General features: G+C 42.5%; 2 protein-coding genes and 1 long non-coding RNA gene across 3 annotated transcripts; 2 read left to right on the forward strand and 1 right to left on the reverse strand.

Annotated features, from left to right (window-relative positions):
• Positions 1-52: 52 nt before the first annotated feature.
• Positions 53-3,859, forward strand: RPL24 (ribosomal protein L24). The gene is made up of 6 exons (XM_064410653.1): positions 53-133; positions 249-324; positions 1,393-1,503; positions 2,605-2,741; positions 3,148-3,211; positions 3,732-3,859. Exons 1-6 carry the CDS (start codon positions 129-131, stop codon positions 3,810-3,812), a joined length of 474 nt encoding a protein of 157 aa, XP_064266723.1. The 5' UTR covers positions 53-128; the 3' UTR covers positions 3,813-3,859.
• On the reverse strand, positions 1,165-6,820 carry LOC135294845 (uncharacterized). The gene is made up of 2 exons (XR_010356859.1): positions 6,684-6,820; positions 1,165-4,077 (listed from the first exon to the last, which is right to left on the reverse strand). It is a non-coding gene; the product is annotated as an uncharacterized LOC135294845 (long non-coding RNA).
• Positions 6,469-25,759, forward strand: ZBTB11 (zinc finger and BTB domain containing 11). Its single transcript, XM_064410648.1, has 11 exons — positions 6,469-6,972; positions 9,802-10,037; positions 10,682-10,913; positions 12,053-12,855; positions 14,910-15,089; positions 15,593-15,829; positions 16,219-16,363; positions 17,415-17,532; positions 20,009-20,167; positions 20,642-20,817; positions 22,541-25,759. Exons 1-11 carry the CDS (start codon positions 6,663-6,665, stop codon positions 23,071-23,073), a joined length of 3,129 nt encoding a protein of 1,042 aa, XP_064266718.1. The 5' UTR covers positions 6,469-6,662; the 3' UTR covers positions 23,074-25,759.
• The last annotated feature ends 1,498 nt before the right edge of the window (positions 25,760-27,257 follow it).

A 27,257-nucleotide genomic window follows, 5' to 3' on the forward strand; every position in this document is an offset into this window, starting at 1 on the left:
GGCGGGGCGGGGCGGCGCTGCCCGGCCCGGCCCTGCCCGCTCCGCTCCCGTCGGGCCCCGCGCGCCGCTGCCGACACCGCCTCCCGGCGTGCCCTCCGCCCCTCCGGCCCCTCGCAGCCGCCGCCATCATGAAGTGAGCGCCCCGTCCGCCGCCATCCGGGGCCATCCGCCGCGGGGAGGCCGCCGCGGGGCCCCGGCCGCCTCCCCCGGGCACCTGCGCCCTCCCCTAACTCTTCTCTCCCGCGCAGGGTCGAGCTGTGCAGCTTCAGCGGGTACAAGATCTACCCGGGCCATGGCCGCCGCTACGCCCGCACGGACGGGAAGGTGAGGCCGGGGCGAGCCCCGGGGCCGGGCGGGAGCGGGCCCTGCGGGCGGGAGAGCGGCCGGGCGGTGCGCGGGGAGCGGGGGCCGCGCCTCTGGGACTGTCCGGAGGCTCCGGTAGTGCTGATGTGAGGTCTGCCCGAGTCGTTCGTATCGAGCTGTGTGAAAGCAGCATCGGCCGTGGCTGCTCCGCAGGAGATCCGTGTTGTGCTGTAGCTTGGTTTTAGAATGCAGTTTCCAAAATGAGTCTTAAAGAAGCTGGTGTAATGTACCACAGTTGTGTAGAAAATGCTGCTTAGACGTCCTGCATCAAATGTTAAGATTCGCTGGAGCCAACAGCTGGTCTCCCAGATTAAGTGAGTAGAAATCTTTAAGGTAAAATTGGGTGGAGAGCCCTTTCAAGCTGTCATGTCATACGCAGACAGGGTTGTCCCTACCTGTGAAAGGACGGCTGTGCTTTTGAGTGTCCCAGTACAGTTATCTTTCTCTCTGGAATTCCCAGCAAAATGACCAGGAGATTGACTGGTTGAATCCTTGTGAGCGCTCCTGAGAATTAGGTTGTACTTTAAATGGAATTATATAGCTAATAACAAGCCAGCTTGCACATTCTGCCTGTTGTTTTAGACAGACGGGTTAGTGTCACTATGCAAGGGGGAATCGGGTGGAGCATTGGTCTCCCTGTGTTCCCTAGGCCAAGTTTTGAGTCACTCCCACACACAGGAAGTACATTGTTGCTTGAGGACAGACACTTGGAAAGTGATGCTGGACACAGCTATTCATGCTGTGCCTGAAACACACAGCAGCACTGGATGCAAGTGGTAATTTGAACTTTTTTTCAGAAAAATGAAGATACTTCAGAATCCCTTGCAAGACTTCGGTTTGACCAATGTAACAGAAGACAAAACTTGAGATTTCTTGAATTATTTTATAAAATTTTGAATAGTCAGAGCTGTATTTAAGAACTCCAGAAACAACAATATCGAAAAACACTGACTCAAAGAATATTTAATGCAAACTGTGATAATGCCTGTCATGGAAACAAAGCTTACACAAAACGTTTTGCCTTCCCAGGTTTTTCAGTTCTTGAATGCAAAATGTGAGTCTGCATTCCTTTCCAAGAGAAACCCTCGTCAGATCAACTGGACTGTTCTGTACAGGCGTAAGCACAAGAAGGGACAGTCAGTAAGTACATGCCAGCTAATGGCACTGGAATTTGGTGACCAAAAGATGTGGTCCATGGTCTGTTAGAGGTCACTTAAGTGTGCCAGTGTTCAGCAGAAGCACGACCCACGTTACCAGGATGAAGACTAGTTAGTAATGGTGAAAATGTGAGTGCAGTTACATGAGTTTATACACCACTTCAGCAAAAACATTGGATTGTGTTGGAGCACTTCTTTGAGAGACCACTCAGAGCCACAGTATGTTCAGTAGATCTTAATAATTGTAGGAATGGCATGTGTTTAAAAGTTAGTTTTAGGGAAGGTGGGTAAATGCTGTTTAATATGCATACTTCATAGAAGTTTGGACTTGTAAACTTCCTCAATGGTGACAGCACAGGGAGCTGATTTTGGGGTTAGAGGGGCAGGGATGACACTCCTGATATACTCTCCTTGAAAACTTTGGGCTGTAGCTTAGCATGAGGTCTTTCCCTAGGCAGTTGTCATTGCATTAAAAGGATAAATCATGAAGGCATGTAGCATGAGGTATGCTGCAGTGCTCTTGTTTAAACTTGCACAGCAGAGGAGCTTTGGGAAAGGCCCACATCAGTGCAATATCTGTGTTCTTGTCAGTTTGGTTCATGGCTTACACTGCTCCCCAGCACCTGATCCACTTCAATAGGTGTGGAGTGTTTTCCTTTCAGAAGACACCATTGAAGGTTTATCCTTCCCCCCCTTTTTTCTTCTGAGAGGTACAGCTGGTGGAACTTATAACATTCTTTTAAAATACTTTTTTTTGTACTTTGCTGTAGAAGATATAGGGTCTCTCTAATATGTGTGTCTCCAACACTGATAGCTGAACAGCTGGGGAGCCAACCAAGGATTGTTGGTAGTAACACACTGTGAAAAGTACAGGATGTGGGTGGAGAAGGGGCCATGTGGAGGTGGGGCAGCACTTCTGTGTACCAAACAGGAGGATTCGCTAAAGTGAGGAGTAAAATTCTACTATAGTGTACAGTTTCAAACAGCTTCAGTTTGAGTAGCAGCTTGTTTTCGTAATTGTCTTTAGCCACGTATTTAACATCTTGTGATGCTAATTGTCTCTGTTTGTCTCCTGCCCTCTTAGGAAGAGGTCCAGAAGAAGCGCACGCGCCGTGCCGTGAAGTTCCAGAGAGCCATCACTGGTGCCTCTCTGGCTGAGATTATGGCCAAGCGAAACCAGAAGCCCGAAGTACGGAAGGCGCAGAGGGAACAAGCTATTAGGTGAGAAGTCAGATCAGTGGAGCTGTCCCAGGCTTTTCAAATGTTACAGTACTTTTCATATAAAAGCCTAAACTCTAGGTGAGCTCTGTGTTTTATAAAACTTTTTTTGTGGGTTGTTTTTTTTTTTTTGTTTGTTTTTAATCTGTATATTTGTATGTAATACTGAGTAATCTTGGCAAGAGATAGTGGCAGCAGAGAAGGATCTCTCCTTGCCTTTTCCCTTTGCACCTTTGTCACTCACAGTTCCGCTGTCTCTGTAGAAATTCCTTCAGGGGATAGTGAATATAGAGGAGAAATCTGCAGTAATACATTCCATTCCTGATCTTGGGAAGCTCTTACAGTGCTGAAACAAGGAAACAGTGAATGGCAGATATGGCTAACTTCCACTTTTTCTATGAATTAACAGGGCTGCAAAGGAAGCCAAGAAGGCAAAGCAGGCAACCAAGAAAACGGCTGTTTCTGCTGCAAAGGTGAGATGTAATAGGCAAATAGAAATTATAAAATGGAATACACCATGTTGCAACATGACACACAATTATTTGGAAATTCCTGTTTATGTTTTGAGGAAGCATTTTTGTAACTTTTTGATGTGAAAGCTTCTTGACTGAACTTCTGTACTAAAGTGAAGCATACCCAAACAGCTGCACAGAATTAATCTTTTTTACAGAATAAGTAAATATTACAGGAAATCGATTCTCTGACCTAATATCAGAAATAATTAATAAAAACTTGTTTGAATGTGACATCTTCACTACCTAGGAACTTGGTAACAATATATTGATGAGTGCTACCATGTGTTTCATTAACACTTCTGAATTAATTCCTTATGTTGGCTTAGTGCTATGTGTGTAAACAAATGATAACATGATCCCAGTATTACAGTTTGCAGTTCTAGTCTGATCTGATTTTTGTCAAGAGTACATACAGGGATACTTTTAGAACTGCAGATGAATAGCTTCTTTTCACTCATACTTCATTATTTCTCTACAGGCCCCTACGAAGGCAGCACCTAAGCAGAAGATTGTGAAACCAGTCAAGGTTTCTGCTCCCCGTGTTGGTGGAAAGCGCTAACTTGCCAAACTGTTGGTCGTGCTGAATAAACATCTGATGGAATTACATTACTTGTGCCATGGTCTGCTCAGCTGTGTGAGATACACTGAAGGGAATGAATCTGTGAAATGACCATGTCTGGGTTTTGCAGACTGAAAAGCATCTTCCTGCCATAAAACACTTGGTTTCTTAGACAGTCTGCTGCATTAGCACACGCTTCCCCAGTCTTCACTGAGTGGCTCAGGTAGCAGGGAAGATGGAGCTGGTATTTGAGGAGCCTTCTTGCCTGAAGGAAAAAACAGCCCTAAGTTTATTCTGCATCTATAACAAATGACATAAATGACATGAAAAGAGGTTTCTAAGATCAGAGATACATACACGGTAAAAGGGGGTGTGGAGCAATATAATCTGTAAATTACATACAAAGGTCCTGTGTTGTGGAGTGTGTGTAGCAAGATACAGAGAATCAAATATGGAGAAGGTTAAAAAAAAGGAATGGATGATTTCACAGACTGTGTGGCTCTTAAACACAAAGATTCAGATGCAACTTCTGGGTCAGGAAGTTATAAAACTGAACTGCTGGAAGCTGTTGTCAGGGAAAAGGAAGGCTGTGAATATTGAATGGGTTTCAAATGCAGCTGGTGTTACACAGTTAAAGCTCGTTTAGGTTCATATTTAACTTGTTGAATGCAGATAGGGGTTCCCTATTAGTAATTTTCCACCCTCCCACCGCTAGAGGGATTGAAATTCCTCATGGGAGTTCCTCTGTCTGCCTGAGTAGCTGCACTGTGCAGACAGCGTGCCCAGACTTTGCCAGTTTTGGTGGACAGCAACAGCCTTGGCAAAGCAATGTCCTCATTTACCAGAACCAAAACAGAAACCAAACCTTCACTATTTTCTGGATCAGTTGCTTTTCTGTTGATAGTTTGAGGACTTGATTTGTTACCTTACACCAGTCAAGAAGACAGCTGTGTTTTAACTTCCTGCACTCCCACTGGGCTTCAGTGGCTGTAATGGGCACTGTGGGTTATGGGCTACACTTAGAACTTTCCTGAATTTTAGTAAAATATGTATGGGTCTGGATGAAGGCTAAAACCCATTTAAAAAAGGTCTAGCTTGATATTAATTGAATTTGCACCATGATCTTCCAAACAATTCTGCTTTTTGCTATTAAAAAAACAAACAAAAAAAGCCCCAGCGCTGCTCATGTTTAGAAAGAAATTCAAGGCTTTTAAACTGGTTAACATATTTGAAAGGAAGCCAGAAACTGGAGGGGAAAAGAGAGGAAGAAAAATTGCCTGTAGTTAGCAGGGAAAGGAATTTTTAATAGTTTAAAACTGAAGGCTGAAAACACCTCTAAATACTACGCGTGCAAGTGGAGATTATACAAATCACACCAGTGTCTTGCACAAGGCACCTGGTACCCCAAATGTGTCCTTGTGAATGTTTTCAGCTAGGAAGCTGAAAATAAAGATGAGCTTTTACCATCTTCTTGAAATACCACTAACGATATATATAGAAACTGATTGGCAGATATGACTAATTAATAAGTTATTATTTGTTAATGCTTTGAAGTCTGCAGGCTTTGGCTGCCTGGTGTCACTGCAGTGGTGCACAGAAGTGCTTCACGATTGCTCTTCCTTGATGTTTATTCCTGACTTCTGACTGATATGGAGAGAAGAAGTAAAGAATTACATCAGGTTACTCCTCTTACAAGCTATGCACTGGGTGAGACAGGCTGTTCAGAGCAGGGCCTTATCCTGGTGTAACAGCACTTCATTCATCTCAAACACAGATGTAATAGAATGAATTATGACATTTAATATAAGCCCTTCTGTTTAACTAATGTAATCGATCCTCTATCAAGTATTTGTCAGAAGAAATTGAGTACCTACGTTTGTCACAGACCCACAAAATAATTTGGGTTAAAAAGGAGGTCCAGAGGACATCCAAATGTGTTTGTTTAGATGAGATTGCTCAGTATCCAGCCGAGTAATGAACACAACTCCAAGGACACAGATTCCACAACCTCCCAGGGCCACCTGTTGCAGTATTCCACCACTGCCATTGTTGAAATAAGCCGAAAAACCAAACACAGAACCCTTTTCCGTACAAATAGCGCCTTTGGGCGGTCCTGCTCCCCCTGGTCAGTGTCTCAGTGTTTGGGGATGCCCGCTCCAGGCGCGTCCCGCAGGTACCAGCGCAGGGGAAGGAAAGGAAGGGTCGCTGTTGTTGCTGCTCTTGCCCTGGGCGCCACAGCCCCGGCTCCTGCCTCGCGTGCTACAGGTGGAAGAGCCAGCGCAGAGCTGGGACAAGTAAAACGCGCAGTTCACGTCTAATGGATTTTCTTTCTTGCCTCTTGCAAACAAAACAGCCCCGCCCGCGCCGGTGCTGCTCCCGCTCGGCGCGAGTGGCCCTGCTCCTCCCCTCGCAGCTCTTGCTCCCGAGGCAGCTCTGGAGCGGAAGCCGCTACGGTTTCGGAGCTGGCACCGCACCGGGATTGCCCCGGGAGCGTCCCCGGCTCCCGCCGCCGGCTTTGCCCGGCTCCAGCATGGCGGCCCCGGCCTCTGCCCTGCCCGCTTCCAACATGGCGGGCCCGCTCCGCCGCGCCCCCGCCCCTTCCCGGCCCCTCCTGCGCGCGCGCGGCCCCACCTCACTTCCGCTTGTGTAGCAGCCATTTTGTCTTTCCGCCGCCGCTGCTGCCCGAGCTTCTCCCTCCCTCCCGCCGCCGCGGGCCGCGACATTCCAGTTCCCCCCCGGGCGCGGCTCCCGCCGGGCCGGGGCCCATCCCGACCCCGCTTCTCTCATCCCGGGAGGCTCCTCCGCAGCTCGCGCGCGGGGGCGTCTCCCGCCCGCCCCCCCCGCCGCGCGATGTCCAGCGAGGAGAGCTACCTGGCCATCCTGCGGTACCTGACGAACGAGCGGGAGCCGTACGCGCCGGGCACGGAGGGCAACGCCAAGCGGAAGATCCGCAAGGCCGCCGCCTGCTACGTGGTGCGCGGCGGCACGCTGTACTACCAGCGGCGGCAGCGCGACCAGCAGCGCTTCGCCGAGCTGGAGGTGGTGCTGCAGGCCGAGCGCCGCGCCCGCCTCATCCGCGCCGCGCACCTGGCGCCCGACGGCGCGCACCGCACCCGGCTGCAGACCTGGCAGGGGCTCTCGCAGAAGTACTGGTGGAGAGGTGAGCGCCGCGGGTCCCCGGGTCACCCCCGAGCGCAGGGCACGGGACCGCCTCCAGAGGGTTCTTTAGTACCTCCGCTGATGGAGACTCGCAGCCTGTGCCAGGGCACAGGCAGCTTTACAGTTTTACAATGTTTCCTCGTGTTCACGTGGAACTTCCCGTGTATTAGTTTATTCTCTTGGCACCTCCGGGCCCTTACTCCGTGCTCCTGACGCCGTGTGTTTTAGATATTTATACACATTGATGCGGTCCCACAGTTCCTTCAGCCTTTCCTTGTAAAAGAGGTTATTCAGTCCCTTAATCGTCTTTGTTGCCCTGCTGCACCCGCTCCAGGAGTTGTCCCATCCTTCTGCTGAAGGGATGTCCGCGTGGCCTCCCTGGCGGCAGCAGGAGGGGACTGTCACTTTGCGGCGTGACCAGTGCCTTTAAACGCCACCTCGGAGCACGTGGTGTGTGGGCAGTGACATCGTGTCACACCCCGAGAGGCAGGGCTCGCTCTGTGCACTACGTCTTGGTCAGGAAATTGTCCGAGGCTTTTTGTCTGGTGGTGGTACCTTAATATATGGCAGCAGAGAGTACAGCTGTCCCCTCCAGGTCTTGCACACAGCCCAGGTAAGACGGTGACATCTCAACTGTGCCCTTGGGATAGGGTGAGGATCCAGTCCACATGGCCTGGGTTAGCTTTGGACCTCATTCATGCATGTGGTGGTGTTCATGTTAAAGTACTACAGCTGCCGGTGGTGGCAGTCCTGGCACTCGTTGTTTTACTTGTCTCCTTCTTGCAATGAGAAGCTGAAAAGACCAGACTAATTCTCAGCTGGGCTCTGAGTGGTGCTGCAGCTGTTGCAGATGGTGGTGCCTGAACAGCAATCATTCCCAATTGGGACTTTCTTTTGCCTGAGGGAGCGACTTGATATCTTGTTCCCTTTGGATTTGGTGTTCTACTTTTAGCCGTAGGTATCCATTAAAAAAATAGCCTGCTTTTAACTTGCCACGGGCCCAGTGTGTGTCTGTATTGCTTCTCTTGTTCTGCTCTCTTCATCCATCAGCAAGTCTGTAATTTCAGCTTTACTTTTCCCTATTTTCAGTTGGAGGGCTTTTGCTCTAGCTGCAGCCAATCCCTCCAGTCCAGATCTCATTGAATTGAAAATCTTTTCATGTGAAGAAGAGATGTGGCATCTCAAAGCTGATATACCTATTCTGGATGGTGGTTTCCTTGCCTTTATCTGCATTCTCATTGTCTGCCCAGCATTGCACTGTTCTGGCATCTGCGCTCATCCTGTGCTGGAAGCTTCCTCCATGGGTCTCAGTGTAGCTTCTATTTGTCAGGAGAAGGCATTCTGTATTCTGTTGATCTTACTGGTCACCTTTATTTGCACACCCTAAATCCTCTTGCTTCTCTTACACTGAGAATACTAAAATTCATTCCATGCTTCCAGTTCAAGTTTTATGTTTCTTACATGTGTCTCCCTTAAAACAATGTTTTCCCTGCCATTGCAGTACTCTCTGGCTGCTATGGACAGCAGCTTTGGCCCAGCTGTCATCCTGAGATGGACTTCAGCCTGGTGTGTGTTCTGCAACTGCAGGGCCATGGGCTCAGGGGCCAGGAAGGGTGTTAGGAATGTGATTTGCAGGTCAGAGACCTCCTGTCTATTTCAGATGAAATCAAGGAGATGTACAAGCTGTTGAAATGGGCATTAATATCTTAGGTTGCCTGAAGTTGCTGTTTTCCTGATCCTTGCAGAGATAGGTATTTAATGATAGTGCAAGTCATGCTCTGAGGAGATGTGAGCAAGCAAGTCTAAGTCTGTCAGCAAAGCTTTTGAGCTGTGCTGGTTTTTAAACCATAGAGGCCCAGCTGCTGTATATGCTTTTGTATTGTCCTTGTGAAGAGAACAAATTTGGATTGAAAGCAATGCATGGAAAATGCCATGGGATCCAGAAAAGGACCCTGCACTTAGGATCTGTTGAGTATCTGGAATTATTTACAGAATTGCAGAATGTGCCGAGTTGGAAAGGACCCACAAGGATCACTGAATACAACTCCTGGCCTTGCACAGGACCATCCCCAAAAGTCACAAGAGTCATTCCTGAGAGCCGTGTCCAAACACTTCTTGAGCTCTGTCAGGCTTGGTGCTGTGACTGCTTCCTTGGGGAGCCTGTTCCAGGGCCCAGCCACCCTCTGGGTGAAGAACCTGTTCCTAAAATCCTTCCTGAACCTCCCCTGACACAAATTCAGGCTATTTCCTCAGGTCCTGTCATTTATATTTGGTTCCACTGGTTGAAGTACTGGTGGGAAATTGATTTATTTAAATTCCAAAATCATAAGCAATTTATTTAAATCAGTATTAATAGTACCTGTCAGTGTCATTGCATATAGCACAGTTGATCCCAGTTTTCAAAAGCTCATAAGTGAGCATTCCAATTTGTCCTCTTCAGGAGGAACAAGCCATTTGTGTGGGCTAAATACAGAATTATATTACATTTGTCATTACCTTGGGATGATGAGACTAAATGTCTAAATACCTTTTTTTTTCAGCCTTAATAATCTTTCTAGGAGGGTTTGCTTGATGTAGTGACATTCTAAATGTTCTATCTCAAATGAGCAGTAGAAACATACAATGTCATGCAATGGTGTGAGAGAATCAGAATTGGTAATGTTGCATCAGAGAGGGAGAGTGTAGGTGACTGACTTTATTTCTCTTGGTTAGTATGTAATATTTTTGATTATTAATTATCGATGTTTTGCTAATCTTCTGCACAGCTACTTGTTTATTGTAAATTGAATTAAGATTAGAAGCCTAATCAAGCTCCATTAATTTTTCTTAGGTATTCTTAAGCAGGTTAAAGATTACATTAAAGAATGCAGCAAGTGCCAGGAAAAGTTAGATCGCTCTAGATCTCTCTCAGATCCTTCTGAAATGCTGGAGGAACTAGGACTGGATGCAAAATCTCATGAAGACAGTAATGAAACAGATGATGAATTGAGTAACACACCATCAATCCCAGCAGCATCCCCAAAGTCTGTGAAGAAGAAACCAATAGCAAAGCATGAGCTTGTGTTTGTAAGTAACATTGTTTACATCTGAATGGATTTGCATTTTCTGTTACTGCATTCTTGGTCATGTACTTCTTTTCCATTGTTGTGATAATCTTGTAACAATAAGACTATAAATTTTGTCAAAGATATTGAATATGTAGAAATGGGATACTGGTGTATATGTCATGAAATTAATTATAGGACATCATTGCTGGGAAATAAAGTCATGCTATATATTATGCATATAGAATCTAAGATAAAATGAATGGCAGAATTGCCATTGCTTACAATTGCCATCACATACAAGATTCTTATGGGCTCTGTATCTTTTCCTTAATGATGCTACACTGATATATAAAATTCTTGTTCATAACTGCAGGCTCACATGCACATAAAGCCATTTGAATTTAGAAACTTTTTCAGACTGTAGCGTAGAAAAATACAAAGAGCTGTTTGAATGTGTCTTGCCATTTTTCCAGTCTGTTTAATTGTGTTTGGAGGGAGGGTGAAACTTAAAGAAAGAAAACAGTAGTACAGTTAAGCTCTATATTCTACAGGCTTGAACTGATTGTATGGTTGCAGAAGATAATCCTTTTCTGTGTTTCAATATGAATGCTTAAAAAGGCACAATCTAAATGTAATGAAGTTCTCAAATGTTGTTTATGACAGGTTGACAGTAAGGGCCTTGTGAAGCAGTCATCTTCCAAACATTGTCTGTCAGTCTTAAACCAACTGAATCAGCAGAGGCTTTCCAATCAGTTCTGTGATGTGACTTTGCTGATTGAAGGAGAGGAGTACAAAGCTCACAAATCTGTCTTGGCAGCCAACAGCGAGTACTTCCGAGAGCTCTTCATTGAAAAGGGAGCTGTCACTAGTCATGAAGCTGTAGTGGATCTGTCAGGTGAAGTGCTGTGGGTTTCAAAGCTAGAAATCATAATATCCTAAGTAAGGAGTACAGTATTTAATTCAGTCTTTTTTGAGTGTTGAAGACAACCAAATTTTTATCTTGTTTTTTCTCTGTTTTAATCTAAAATTATTTTGTGTGGTTCATAATGCAAAAGTGATCACTCTGATTTTGCCTAATCTGATTTTCCATGGACTGTGGTATTTATTCTTAAAATTTCTGAGAAGCTTTTGATGGATTTTTATGTTGCTTAGGCATATTTCCTCCTTGTATTAGTCACAAACGTTAAAAAGAGAACAAAATCAAATGCTTGAGTACATCAAGCGGGGATGTTGACAAGCTGCTTGGAGAGTTGTTCAGCTTAACAAATGCTAAATTGCTTCTTCTTTCTGTGAAGCAGAATTATATGTGTCTGCTTATTTCTCAGACCTGGTACATGAAAGACAGGAGCTAAAATATATGTTCTAAAAATAGCTTTGTAATGATGAAGAGTAGTGTACAGATTATATGCATTCTGCATTGTTTTCTCATTTATTAACTGTCTCTCTCTGCATGAATAATGGGCATGCATGAACAATAATTTTCTAATGGAATGATCCAGAAGGTTCCCCCCATTAAATATTTTTTATTTATTATTTATGCAACTGTGGACAGTTATACTAAATTCTTATATTTCAGCATTTCTATCTATATATCCATATTTTTATTGTTTTCAATAGCTACTTCCTTATTTTTCTGCCACATCGCTTGTTACTTAAGACCTGAGTACTTTCTAAATGTAGCAGATCCAGAAAGACTTAATTAATTTAATTAATCTCCTCTAAAAGTATTGTGGCTCTCCCAGCACCTTGAAATATTCCTCAAAGAATTTTATTGTGAAACTCTTTAAGCACTACTTCGCTATTGGAAAAGTTGTCTGAGCTTACCCACACATAAAACTACATGAGGAGGAATCTGTAGTGTAATTGACAATTAATTGAGTGCCAGTGATGGGCTTGTTATTTCCAAGTGCGTTTTGCTCTAAATTTCAGGCTTAGCTGTATCAAAGGTGTGAATTGTTGTATTAATCATGGGGTATTTTGGGGTAATTTCAGGTCATCATTATTTGCTCTAATATCTTGTTTTATTCCTGGTAGGTTTCTGCAAGTCCAGTTTCCTGCCTTTATTGGAATTTGCTTATACTTCAGAATTAACGTTTGACTTCTGTAGTATGGCGGAAGTGGCCATGCTCGCCCGGCATCTCTTCATGTCAGAGGTCCTTGAAATCTGTGAGAATGTGCACAAACAGATGGAAGAGAAACAAATCACAGTGTACCAAAAGGGAGATATTCAAACAGTAGAGTCAACACAAAATGTAGCAGGGCAGGCTGAAGTGCAGGTGCAGCCCATGGATGGTGTTGAGCAACCTAAACTCGCAGCCAGTGAAGTGCCGGTAGCTGTGAATGGAGCTCCTTCCTCTGCTGGGACAGAGGAGGCAGCAGCACCCCAGCCTGACCTCCTGCACCCAGAGCCTCTGGAGGCCACTGCAGGTGATCCTTCCAAGGCTGTGGAACGGTGTGAAACAACTGAGAATTACATCAAGATCCAGCTGGTGGAGAGCATTTCAAACAGCCTCTGCAACAGACTCAGCACTGAGCCATCGGCTGTGGAAGCCATGGACACACAGAGCCAAAGGGAAACTGAGACAGTTCAAAATCAGAGTGATACAGCACATGTGGACTCTTCTTCTGAAGACTCCTCAGAGACACTCAAGCAAAAAAGTGATGAGCAGAGCAGCTCCATTTCCCAACCAGAAAGCCTTGCTTCCAGCCAGGATGATACCTACAAAAGCAAGCTTCGGCAGCGTTCCGTCACTGAGGGGGGATACATCAGGCTGCATAAAGGAATTGAAAAAAAACTGCAGAATAGAAAGACAAATCCTAAATCTGCAGTGCAGCAGGTATTCTGTCATTAGACTTCATAGTTACCAGAGTAATTTCTAAGCTGTGACAGTTGGGCAAACAAAATCCCAAAAGCATTGACTTAGTATCAGTATTCCTTCCATATTGAAGGTCCTTAGAGTGCTCAGTGGTCACAGTCTAGGTTGAGTATCTTCTCACAGCTTCTCATGGTTGGACAGAAGTTGTATCATCTCCCCAAAATCCTTAATGATCTGTGAACTTAATTCTGAGCTAGCTCATGTGTTTGTCAGTCATAGATACATACGTCTATATATTAGAGAAGTGAGATCCTACATTTGTTCAGACTTGACAACAGCATTGGGAATGAAAAATTTTAACATCCCACGTAGATCTTGAGATGTAGTCATGAGTCACAATAATGCATTCCTGTTACCTTCTGATTTGGGTCAATGAAGAGAAAGGTTCAAAGAGCACTGCTGTTAAAAACTCTAGCACCTGAACATACTATATGTTAAGTAATTGAACTAGTTCCAGTCACAATTTTTTTTTATGAAACAGTCTTGTTACTCTTTCCCCTGTGAGAACCTTTCCAAAGGAGTCCTGGCAGTTTTGCCTACCAGAGCCACCAGTCCCACACACAGGACAATAATTTGTTATCATTACAACACCCTGGTAGATAGAAATTGTAGCATTAGTGTCTCTTTTCAGATGAACAGCTTAAAGCCCAGATGCTAAAAGTAACACAATCAAAATACTTCAGCAACCTATTTATGCTGGTTGGAGAGCACTGTGGTTTTGTTCTGTTTTGGGAAGGGGAATATTTACTTCTGAGAATAGTTCCTGTTCATGTATTTTGCAGTTTTTACATCCATCTCCTTTACAGATGAAGTGCACAGACCTATGGAGAAAAGAAATTGGTTTGGATGATTGCTCAGGATTGGACTCAGGAATAGGTTGCTGCTTTCCTAACTTGTTTTGTAGCCTTTAGTGTTTTGTGCATCCCTCAACTCCCCCTATGTCATGGGATGTCATGTAAGCTTTGGGAATGAGACACTCTCTTGAGTTCCCAATTTTGATGCTGGGAAGAATAACAGGAAAGAGATTACAGGAAAAATGCTTCTGGTTTAAATTACATGGCATGGGCATATTTGGGATGAGGTGTGCTTTGTAGGAATTAATTTTTCTAGCTCTTACTAATCATGTACTGAATAAAATTATTTTTGTGCTTCACAATTTAGCTAAGTTTGCATAAGATTTCAGAGCAACAGGAAAATGTAAAAAAATACATTAGAAAGTTTTCTCTGTGTCATAACATAACAATCTTAACAAATGTCTCATTCTCAAAATAGCTTCATATGGGAACTTGCAAACTGCTTGATATCTGCACTTAGAAGAAGTGACAGGGCAGCTTTGGTAATTTAGCAAAGTGAGGCTTTGATTTCATAAGGCCTTTCTTTTATAATTCTTCTACCTGTCTACAACAGTTGGGAGAACAGGATGAAGAAATTGGGATGCTTGTACTTCCTTCCCTTGCCTTATTCTCAGGAACCCAAAGGGGACACACCTGATACAGGACATTTCAACCTGATTAGAATTTGGTTTCTAAAGAATTTGGCAGCAAGTTTTTATAAAGGAAGATGAGATTATCGGCTCCAGGTAGCACTGCCAATACCACCTAAAAAAACCCCACTAGTGCCTTATTCCTGAATAAAAATCTCTGGGAAAGCTGGAATGCTCTCAACTTGATAGAAATCCTGACTGGAAGTATTCTGTGATTCTTCTGTACCTATCTGTAGCTGTCATTTAGGCAGTTACTCAGGGCTGAAGAGTTCATTGTCCCTGAACTGGTAAGTCACTGTGTGACCATCATCATAGTAAGTTTATGCTTTTTAAAAAAGAATGGTTTTCACTCACCTTGAGATCTGTAGTTTTGTAGTGAACTGAAATGAGGTAACTTTGAAGCAGCTAAGTCAGCTGAGCAAAATTAAGAGGTATTACAGAAACACAGATCAGCTTTTAATACAAACTTTCAGACAAGGTGTGAAGTGCAATGCAGTAAAATTCATTCATAGGTTCTGTTTTTCCAACTTAGGTTGCCATGAAGCTGGTACAAAGAGGGAAAAAAATGAAACAGCCCAAAAGAGAGACCACAGAAAATAACGAAGTGGAAGCACAGCACAAATGCACTGACTGTGGAATGGTGTTCCAGCGGCGCTATGCACTTATAATGCACACACTGAAACACGAAAGATCTAAAGAATATAAATGCCCAGTAAGTTGAGGGGTTTGTTTTTTTGGTTTTTTTTCCTGTGTAAATCTTCCTCCTTATGAAAATTAATTCTGTAATTGTATTAGTAATTATTTTTTGTTGCCTTTTTTGGTATATATATATTTATTTTCCTTACCGATTTCAGAGTTGGATGTAGCCTTGATCTGGATGGGGTGAGGTAGAATGGAGTGCAGCCACTTGGCCTGACAGTAGTGTGTGACTTGCTGCTCAAAACAGTGCTAGCATGGGATTTGCTTTTAACCCTACCAGTAAATGAGTGTTTAGTCTACAGTGGAAGTTAGTCTCACTGGGGGTGGTTCAAGAAGTAGCCATAAAATAAAAATTCACAACTATTCATTAACCTCAGACAAAATGGCTGTTGGAGTTGGGTTATAGATTTAACCCACCATATTACTGTACTTAAAACATTTGATCACTTCTGTTTGTTTTGTTTAATAATTCCGAGCGTTACATGCAAAGTAAGGTTGTAATATTTTCTGTCCCAGTTGTGTAAGAAAGAATTCCAGTACGGTGCCTCCCTGCGGGCCCACCTGGTGCGGCACACGCGCAAGACGGAAGCGAGCGCTGCAGCTGCAGGGGCTGAGGGGACAGGCGTGTCCTCGGTGAAGGGGAGAACCAAGCGGGAATTCGTGTGTGACATATGTGGGAGAACTCTGCCTAAGCTCTATTCTCTCCGAATACACATGCTTAAACATACAGGTGTCAAACCCCATGCATGCAAGGTAAAGTTCTTTTGGTCTCTGATCAGATTAGTAATGTTCTCTGTTACCAACATTTTGGTATTGATGCTCTGCCCTAAAATTTATGTTAATCTTGGTCACTTCACAATAGGGAAAACTAGTGTAACATTCATGATAAAATTGCATGCAGTCCAAGAGTGAGAAAACTAAAATGAATATGAGGTGTGCAAGTGCATATTCTTCTGTCTAGAAGAATGTCTTCCTTTGATTATTCCTTTTTTTTAACAGACCAGTCTGTCACTGGTGCAAAATCACAGGCTTGACCATCCTAGTTCCCCGGAAATACAGGAGGTTTTGTGCTGTTTGATGTTAAACACCTATTACATAATTAATTTTATATGTCCTTTTCCACCACGTGTGGATTTTTTTAGGTTTGTGGAAAGACCTTTACATATAAGCATGGATTGAAAATGCACTTAGCTCTTCATGAAGTACAGAAACAGTTCAAGTGCGACTTGTGTGAAAAGTCTTTTGTCACAAAAAGAAGTCTTCAGGAGCACATGAGCATTCATACAGGTAAGTGATGAGAAAGGGAATCCTTTTCTTTTGCTTGGCTGTTTTATGCTGCTGAACTTTAATGTTGTTCTCCAGTGTCAAAAGAAACTGTTTAAAAAAAATGAATGGTAGTTTGTTCTTTTTCCTCTGGCCAGGCAGCTGAGATCGAGGTAAGTAGTCATTTTCTGGGGCTAAACCACTAAATAGTTTAGTGTTATTATGCAAATGTTCTATACAAGAGCAGGGAATTGTGGTTGGTCTGTTCCTGTTGTTTTATGTACGTATTTAATGCCTGTATCATGTCGATTCAACAAGAAATAGGCTGGAATGTTCTAATGCACTTAATCTCCCCGCCTCTCCTTTTAGAGGAAAACATGCTAAGTTAAATCTCTCAGGATCTCCATATATGTTTTACAAGATTTTCTGTACTAATACTGACATTTTGTAAAGCCTAGTATTTTGAAAGATCTTAGCATGTGAATGATGGCAATATAATAATTCAGTACAAGCAGAGTTTTAAAATTGTAATTTGTTAAGACTGTCTGTGTTTCTGGTTTTCTGGGCTGAGCAGAATCAAGAGAGATACTCAGGATAATTTGTTCCTGAAATTAAGGAATTTGTATTAGTAGTCATCACTCCCTTGTTAATGAAATGGAGCAAAAACTTTTATTTTAAGGTGGTTTTCCACAAATGCAAAATATAAGTAATGCTGTGTTTCTGAAGAAGTTGCACAATACATAAGCACAGGCAGTTGTGGTTTTTTCCACACAAGAAGGCAGGTTTTTAGGCTGCTCACTTTTCCTCATTAAATCATAGTTGCAGCAATGTATCTATGTTTAAATACATGAAATAAACTAATTTAGAGTTGCTACTCCCCCCTTGTGTGTTATTACATTAGCACATACAAAATACACTTAAAAATCCCATCAGTGTGTAATTAAACAAACTTCACTTTGTAGTACTGCTCTGATTACTTAAGGTAAGTTATATATGTGTTAAAAATCTGTCTCACAAAGCACTCCAGAGAAATTAAGGCCTGGCTTGGTAACATGTTTTGTTTTGTTTTTGCTAGGAGAATCCAAGTATCTTTGCTCCATCTGCGGAAAATCTTTCCACAGGGCATCAGGACTCAGTAAACACATAAAGAAACATCAGCCAAAGCCTGAAGTTCGTGGATATCAGTGTACTCAGTAAGTCAGGTGATGGGTGGTTTTGGTGGGCTTTTATCTTTGTATTACTGATCCTAGTAATTTTCAAGATTAAAAGCAGCTCCTTGTTGTAGCGTAAAACTGTTCCATTGGCCTGGGATAAGACTTGGAAAGCATGAGAATAAAACACATTTTTGTAAATACACATGCTGGAGAGCAAAGGCTTGGTTTTAAGCTGTTACCTAGCTCTAGTTTCTTGCAGCTATTCTCATTAATGACTTTGCACTGTAATTGGTGCTATAATCAGTAGATGTGTGGATATACAGCTTTTTTGTAGGACAGATAAAAAAGTGTAAGGTTGTGAGAGGCCAAGGGTCTTCTGCCTGGTTTTGCCCTCTTTTAGTGTGATAGTGGATTCCAGTTGGATTTGAAGCTGTGGAGTCTGCAGTGTCCTGCACTTGTGTTCAGTGTTTGCTGAAACTTGGCTATGTTTAGGAACATTGCATACTGAGACTCACTGACTGTTGCAGTTCTCTTGATTATAAAACATATATGACCACTTAAATATTGCAATAAATGACATTTGTTTTTATTATGAATGGCATTTATTATTATTTACATGACAGCATTGTGGACTTTAGCAAAGCAGAAACTGTGACTGGAAAGTGTGTTCTTAGTGCATTAGCAAAACATGGATACTTTTTCCATGACCAAGCAGACTGTAGGGAACATTTCAAGTGCCCTGCAGAAGGACAAATAATGTTTAATTTTGGAACTCACAATGAGGTCTCTGGGAAGCTCTGTCAGATATTAAGAGTGGTACAATTTGTATGATTGCCTGTAGCAACTTAAGGTTTTAAAGAAAGTGATAATTGAAAGAGTTGTTTAAAGTATCTCAGTGCTGCTTCATACTAGCAAAAATAATATTTTCTAAATTATCAAAACTTACTTCAGTTCTGTCAACAGTGTTTTTATTTAGTGATTTTTAATACTAAAAGCATTAATTTTAAAAATAAAAAGAACAGAGCTAATACATTGCACAGACACTGTTTCATGAAACATACTATGGAAGGGAATTTTAGTTCTGAAGGTGAAATATATTTATAGAACAAAAAATTTTTACTCAAGGCAGTAGGGCCGTGGATGCAAGAGATCACCTTGACAGAGAAGATATTTTGACTCCCCAGCTTCTCCAAAACAGACCCAGTCCTTGCTGCTCCTCCAGCAAAGGTCTCTGCTAAGGATATAATTCATGTTGTCACCAGTGGTTTAGAGAGCTTCACTAAGCAATAACCAGACTTCAGTATTTTAGTTTGGTGGCTTGGAATAGAAACCTCCCTGTCAGGCTTCAGTCTGAACTTCTGGCTGGTTGAGCAAAGCTGACCATCAATTATTTTCCTAAAATGTTCCTGGAAGTTTTGCAGTGAAGTGTGTGTTTGATTAAACTGCAGTAATGCATAACAGTGTATGGTGGTAGTTTGAGTTTTATACTTCTCTAATGACTTTTCCAAATACACAATCCTTGAGGAAAGAGTACCAAGTGCCAACCCCATTCAAGCCCCTGAGAGGTCTTTCTGGTATTTTTTATGTGGATGTGCAAACTGAGCATCTCTGAGAGCCCCATTTGAACTGGAGAGGTGAGACTTTCCTCAAGGACTGTAACCTTTTTTTTTTCCTCTCCAGAATATCCATTATTCAGACAATGTGATAGCAAATGTTTTGTTCCTGTATGGAAGCTTTTCTCCTCATTTCCTCATTCCAGTGTTTGATACTATAGAAGGTTTTTGCCAGCACCTTTGCTTGCTAGCATTGCTCTGCCTCTGTCCTTTCTTGAGTCATGCAGCTGTATGTTGTTACATGAGGAAGAGAGAGAGACGAGCAGCAGAATTTCTTTCAAAGGGAGAAACCATGTTTTTGATTAGACCAAACTCTGTAGTCTTCATACCAAGAGGAGCTGTATTGCCATACTATGGCAAAGTATAAGTGAAGGAAAACCATAAGTTAGCCTGGGTTAAGATGTGTACAAGCAGCAGGCTAAAGAATAAGTATTGATACTTTCAGATGCTTTCTTGCAGGATTATGAATTTGGGTGTTTTTATTTTCTAAAAAAACCCCCTACATTAAAAACAACAAATTCCAGTTGATCTTTGTGTCAGCCCTCTTTGGCTAAGGAAAGAAGCAGCTGTTACTGTCCTCATATGTTTGTATGGTATAATACACATTTCTAATGTCTCCCAGTTGGTTTGCCTTTGATTATTCAGCATTAAAACTGCAGAAAGAATATAGTTACTCGTAACAGAGAAAAGGGTTTCAGAGGTCCTCAAGTTTTATTGCAGGCTTTCAAATAAGCTGCTGTTCTTTTTAATTTTTCTTACTTCAGAATGCGATTGTGTTTTAAATAAATCCTGATGATGCAGTAGGTGTTCTCAGTCTTCAGTTGCTATTAAAGAAGAGGGTCCCAATGCCTTTGAAATCAGTGCTTTTCTTGTATGGGGTGCTAAAACATTTGCTCTTACAGGTGTGACAAGAGTTTCTATGAAGCTCGGGATCTTCGGCAGCATATGAATAAACATTTAGGTGTAAAGCCATTTCAGTGTCAGTTCTGTGGAAAATGTTACAGCTGGAAGAAAGACTGGTATTCTCATGTAAAGTCTCATTCTGTCACAGACCCTTATAGGTAAGAGGAAATTAATTTCACAACTGAAATGTACTAATCAGAGTGAGGCTATAGAGATCCACAGCCTGTCCACAAGGCACTGCCTAGTCCAGCTTTGAAGTACCAATGGATTGATGGTCTCTGGGGTCTTGAGTACTTGAGGATTGGTGGGTGACTTTACAGAGCATGGGTTGGCTGCTAACCTGGGGCACAGTGCTGGAACTAAAAAGTGAAGTCATCAGAGGATAAATACAATCAGTAAAGTTAGAAACTTATGTGATCTCACTTCTCTAGAAGGGTAAGTGGAAGCTTTGTGGCTGTGGATAAGAGGAAATGTAGTTGAGTCCAACAATATTATTTCTAATTATGGAACTACTTACCATATAAGACAGTATTGCCATTAAATTTTGCCTACTGTAAATAAGTGCATTTTGGCTTAAAGATATAAATGTGCAATAATGGTTCTAATAGATTTCTCACATTAACACATTTTAGATGTAATGTATGTGGAAAAGAATTTTATGAGAAAGCTTTGTACAGAAGACATGTAAAGAAAGCCACACATGGAAAAAAAGGAAGAGCAAAACAAAATCTGGAACGAGTTTGTGAGCACTGTGGAAGAAAATTCACACAACTCCGGGAATATAGGAGACACATGAACAATCATGAAGGTATGTAGAACACAAATAGTCATTACATCACTCAACCCCTAAAAACACAATGTGCAAGGGGCTAATTGTTTGTTTGAGTCTGAGTAATTGTGTGCCCTGTCTGGCAAGACATGAAGGAGTTTTTACAGATTCTCCAGTTTTATGTGAATCCTGGTTTGGTAACTTGCTGTCAATGATTCCCAAAGGTTAGTGTTGGGGGAGTTTCTAAAGCTCCAGTCACACACAGGGACTGTGCCAGTTTGTCCTCAGTACCTGAACAGAAGAGGAACATTGTTACAAGTGGCTAAGAGTGCTAAATCTGGCAAAGAATTAGATGCACTAAAACATTCTCCATTATCAAAGGCACACACAGTTAACAAAGTACTCTTCAGATAGGAGAATGAGTGCCCTAAATTTAAAAAGAAGAAAAGGACCAATATTGGAAGTTGATCAACTTCTTCATTTATGACAAGTGATAAGTTGTATGATATTTGGAGAAAATATGAAAACATCTTATGTTTCTTGTTAAAGAATTATGTGCATTTTTACTTTAGATGTAAAATGTGAAATTGATTTTTGAGTATTTGGTTCTTTCAGCTGTGTTGGGAGTCTATATTCTCCTGTCCCAGGGCAAAACCCACTTTTTTTTGAAGCATGTCTCCTTTTAAAGAGCTCTTAAGAGTAAATCTGACAGCTATCTAACTATTGAAATAGAGATTTTGTTTGTTTCTAAATAGCAAAAGTGTCCCATATAGGTACCTAGCCTAAATCTGCAGTAACTGTCACAGAGGAAAAGCCAGTAGTGAGATGGCGTTTGTCACCACCCACACGCCCTATTAGGCATTACAGACCACAGAACTCAGATGTTATGAAGGAAAATAAGATCATACAAACATCAGGTGATGTATTTGAACATTTGCAGTGAAGAGAAGGGGTAAAGCTGTAGGTGTACAGAAGGATTGACAGAAGCAAAAGGATGACTGGAAATGCAAGTGACAATTTCTGTGAAGTAAAATATTGTCCAGAAAGGCATCAAAATGATCAGAATTCCATTAAGCATTGTGCACTTAAAATAAGGAAGAGACTGCATTAAAAGGAATCTTGAGAAGTTTTTCAAAGTAAAGTGTTGGATTGGGCTGGGCACTTGTGGAGAATCTTCTCTACTGAATGCATTATGCTTGCACTGTATTGTTACCCAGAAATGGTGAACGGGATCTCTCTCTTACACGGCAAACATCACAGTATTGCTCTGTGTCGGAACCCAGAGCATCCCTCTGGGTGCCCTGGATGGCCCAAGCCCCTGGCAGGGAGCTGGGGAATCCTGGCAGGAAGCTAAAGACACTTGGGATTTCAATCCTAACCATGGGGCAAATTACCAACCTTGTATGAAGAATTACAGTCACAGAAGTTTAACTCAAATGATAATTAATTAATTACAGAGTGAAAAGTGGAATTTTGGGGATTTTATTATAGGTGTCTAGGAGGCAAGATGGAGGGATTTGGACGTTGTCTTTTCCTTCTACCTTCTTCTTCCTAGCCTCCATATTCTGGGTGATGTTGGCACATTTGGATTGGTTTAGGATAGAAGTAGACAGCCTAACATAGGTGATAGGTATTGGTAAATAATGGTAAATAAAGTACATGTAGTTATTCGTATAAAATGTTGACACCAGCTGTGCTCCTCCTCACTGCTCTTCTTGCTGTCACTGCTGCTCCTGTGACCTCTGCTTGCCTGCCCACGCAGGTGTGAAGCCGTTCGAGTGCCTGACGTGCGGCGTGGCGTGGGCGGACGCGCGCTCCCTGAAGCGCCACGTGCGGACGCACACGGGGGAGCGGCCCTACGTGTGCCCCGTGTGCAACGAGGCCTACATCGACGCGCGCACCCTGCGCAAGCACATGACCAAGCTCCACAGGGACTACATACCCTGCAAAATCATGCTGGAGAAGGACACCCTGCAGTTCCACAACCAGGGCACGCAGGTGGAGCACGCCATCAGCATTTTAGCCTCAGACATACAGGAGCAAGAAACCGAGATCAGCTTTGGTGCTGGCGAGGGCGAGACTGTGGTAGTGACGGGAGAGACGCTGGAAGCCATCGAAGCAGTGGCAGCTACTGAGGAATGCACATCAGTCTCTACGCTTTCTGACCAAAGCATCATGCAGGTGGTGAATTATGTACTGGCACAACAGCAGGGACAGAAAATGGCTGAAGTGACGCAGGCCATTGAAACTGTAGAAGTAGAAGTGGCCCATGTAACAACAACAGAGTCTATTTAGTATATGAGAGAGCAAGAAGGGTGAGGTTCTGTGTCTGTGAGAGCCAAGTGTGTAATGGGTTATCTGAGGCTTTCACTGTTTTCAAATGGTTAATCCTCAGTACTGAATGTTATGATGACAGAATACTGCACCACGCATTAGATGGAAAAAGTACCAATACTCCAGTGTGGGCCAAGGCTTTGAAAGCTAAGATTTCTATGCTGGCTGTAACTTTAAACAAAACAAAAAGGTTAAATAATGTTTTTGTGTCATGAAGCATCATACTGTAACTTTGAAAAATTAAAAACATATAAAAAGGCTGCACTAAAAACTAGAAATGCACAGCTATTGGTAATTTTTTGTTTGTTTTGATGTGCATTTCATCAAGTTTGTGAGCAAATTTCCTGTATTGGATTCTGTCTGTTGACTCCCAAGACAAGGGAGGTGGTAGAATGCTTTGTGTAGGCTTGCGCTTCATGTGGCATTCAGAAAAGCTGAAGCTTTTTTCTCTGGGCAAATGCACCATTGGTAGTTAGTGAATCCCAGTTTGGAAGAACTTACTTGAATTCCAGGTGTGTGGGTGGCTGGTTCAAGGTTCAGCAAAATGCTGTAAAATGTTTTATAGCTAATGGGCAGGGATCTGCTGAGTCTGAGCAAGATGGTTGTGATCTGGTTCTCCGAGGTGGTTGTGCATTGAAGTTGGCCAGAGGACAGCCCACCACAGGGAGGCTGCTTAGGGAAGTAAACTCCTTTTCTTTTGTGAGGGAGCAGTTTGCACTGCAGCCTCTGCACACAGCCACGTTTAGCTCCATGTTTAATTGGAAACTGTTGCCATTGATGTGTGAACACAATGCAGGCAGCTTCGTGAGGGATACTTTCTGTTTTTGCTTTAGGTTTGATGTAAAAACTGTCAAAGGAAAAAGGTCTTATGGCACACTTTTTCAGGAACTAAGTCCAGGTCGTTATGGACTGATGTTGTCTTGTACTGTATTGAAAGGAGGAACCCTGATAATTCCCAAGCAGGACATATGACAGTATCAGGGTAGGGAAATAGGAAAATCTTAGGATGGGGTAAAAATTAAATTGTCTCAAAATTACCAGAATCTCTAGAAGACTTATTACTGCTGCTTTAAGAGAAATACTTCTTGGGCCAGTTGATACCTGGTGTTACACCACATAGCTGGAAAAATCCTTACTGGGTGTTCCTGCACGTAAGTGTGAATGACAGCTGTGCTTGGCCCAGGTTTCCGTGTCCCTGGTTTAATACCACGAACAGGGCACATCTTAATCTCTACAAGGTGTGGGTTCCTTTGTTGCTGCGTGTTTTATTTTAAGCAAGCAGCATGTCTGTCAAGGAAACTGAAAGTGCTTTGCATGTGAACAATCAGAGCTGTAGTCTTTAAATTCTTCTCAATCTGTAGTGGTATCATGTTTTCTAACCAGGACAGCAGTAAGATACCTGAGCAGCCAGAAACTTGTAATATTGCAGGGTAAATTTCATAAATAAAGTGACGTGCATATAACTCTGGTACTTGTGAAACAGATCCACTGAACAAAATTTCAGCAAACCCTGTGGCAAAGTAACCACCTCATTTGAATTAGTATTTCTACTTTTCATCGTATTTAACTATGTGGATATCTGTCTACTAAGCTACAGAATGGACTGTTCTTTTTATACTTTGCAATTCTGTAGATAAGCAGTTGTTGAAAAATTTTTATGTTTGAGTCTTGGATCCAAATTAATTTGTAGATGCCTATTTCAAAAGTCAGGGTCTTATTTCAGAGAAATAATGTGGTTATTTATATATCCTGCACCCCTTTACAATTGTATTATTTTCTAATTACCAAATGGAGTAAAACTAAAATGAATATTAAAAAAAAATTACTGTTAGCTGTAACTTGAATTTTGTATGGTAAAGAATCTGGAGATAGCCATCCTGCTTAAAATTAAAATACTGCCATTATGATGGAAACAGATTTAAAAGAGCACTAGATAAACTTGAAACTTACTTCAATGTTTGTATCCTAAAAATAATTATGTATTACTAAAGTGAAGAAGTGTTCAAGGAAAAATAGCTGTAAATAGTGCTAGAACATTATTTGTATATTTAGTGTGTTACCTTACAAAAATAATATTACCAGCACCTTAGTTTAATCTTTGGTGCATTTATTTATTTGCCCAACCTATGAAAGAAGCAAAAGTGAATCTGAATTTTGGAGCTTTCTTATCCACTGTCAAAACGCTTTTACTGACTCAATGATCTGCTGTTTAAAAACAACCACCAACCAAACTAATAACAAAAGGTTGTTTTCTAAACAAGACTCGGCCAGGAATGTCAAAGCTGAATGTTGTGGCACCCCTTTCTTAACATGCTGTGCCTTACCTTTTCAGAACGGTGTGAGGTAAGTGGGGAGTGTCACTCTCAGCTTTGCTGTTCCCATCTCTGAGGGGTTGCCTTATGTTTTTCTTTGGACTTCAGCACTTAAGACATTCACTACCCTTCTGCAAAAGTCAGACTGCAAATGTGCAGTTGGTATTTGATTTTTTAAAAAATAAAGTTAATGAGAAGTGTCTGTTCATTAAGTATTCCTAGTGAATTCCTGTACATAATGAATCAGATTTGTACATTCTGCTGTTTTTATTTAGTGTTAGATGTATAAAGTTATGGTTATTTCTGTCACCAAATAAACTAAGCTCTGCAATGAATTGCTCTTTCAAGAAACTTTCTTTTTCTCCAGGGAAAGAAGATATTGCATATTCCTCTGCAGTATTTCACTTTCCATATACATATCTGGCCTGGATAGTTCTGCTAACACCTGTTTTTTAATTCTTGTTTAAGGCCCAAAGAGTTACGGTGTACGAGGAAGGGAAACACTGCCCTCCTCAATTGTGTCAGAACGTGGCTGTACAAGAGCACAGGGCTAATGAACACTGTGGATATTGGTACTGAAATGGCTTTGGCTGCAAGACGAGGTATCTGCTCAGCCCCCCAACACCCAGCTGTAACCATTCCGGTTTGTTTCAGACATTATTTCTCTTGACTTGGGTGTACAACACTGCACCCCAAAGCAAGCACCAGCAGCACTTCCATCTTGGCTCTGCCCTGGGATGGATGTCTGAGAATTGGTTGTGGTGTGGAGGCTGTCCTCCAGTGTCAGTCTCCTGGCTGAAGGATGAGCTGTACAGCTGCCTCCAGCTCTGGGAACAGGGTCCCATGCCTTTCCCTTTGCTGTTACAGGAATTTCAAGGCAGCACCAATGTTGCAAAAAGCCTGATTATCTTCTGTGGTTCATCCTAAGGGAATGCTAGGAGCTTCTGAACTCCTCTGTGAGCCCCTGTAAGTAACCAAGCTAAGTCTATAAAGAAAAGTGGGGGTTTCAGAAGGCTGAGTGCTGAAGGAGTAAGGTAGGCTTCTATTGAGCAACTACTGCTCCACAGGGATGCAACTACGGATGCACAGCAGCCAAGTGATGTGTGGATAATTTTTTGCCCCGCTTTGTTTCTACGGTAGTTACAACCATGTCATTCCTTGCTGCTGAAGGAAGCACCACGAATTTCTGCAGCCCCAGTGTTTAATGCTAACATCCAGGAGCCAGTCTTACAGTTGTGGCCAACAATGTGGTGGAACCCCCCCAGTATCTCTGGAGCAGCTCTTAACCAAGGCCTCTTCTCCTGCAGAAAAATTGCAGCTGCTGCAGGCGAGAGGCCCTGGTCACTGTTGTCAGCCTCAAGTGCAGGGCTGTTGGGGAGCACCCTTACAAGGCTCGAGTGACCTTTAAAGGACTTAGCAGAAAGGAAATTTTTTTGTTCCCCTACGAAAAGTTTTGTGCTGCAGGCTTTGTCTCTCCTCAGAGGTCAAGTGCCCTGCCTTCCAGCACCGCTGAGTTAAGTGGTGCTTTTAGATGTGGAGTAGTGCCAGCTCTTCTTGTCCTGGCTTTAAATCTTACATGTGAACAGGATTGTCACACAAGCACCTGAGTAACAGAACTAAAGCAGCCTTTTAGGCCCTTGTTTCACAGTTACCTGTTCAGTGCCTGCAGCTGTAGATGGCAGCTGCTGTGAGGGGGGACACTTGTGTCACCAAAGCACTGCTGTGATTCTGTAACGAGCTACTGAGCATCAGCCAACACCTTACATGCAACTAATCTTTACAAATTAGGGGATGCTGGGGGAGAAAAGGAGAGATAATTACATGTTTATTATA

This window comes from Passer domesticus, chromosome 2, assembly GCF_036417665.1.
Source record: "Passer domesticus isolate bPasDom1 chromosome 2, bPasDom1.hap1, whole genome shotgun sequence".
NCBI classification, from domain to species: domain Eukaryota; kingdom Metazoa; phylum Chordata; class Aves; order Passeriformes; family Passeridae; genus Passer; species Passer domesticus.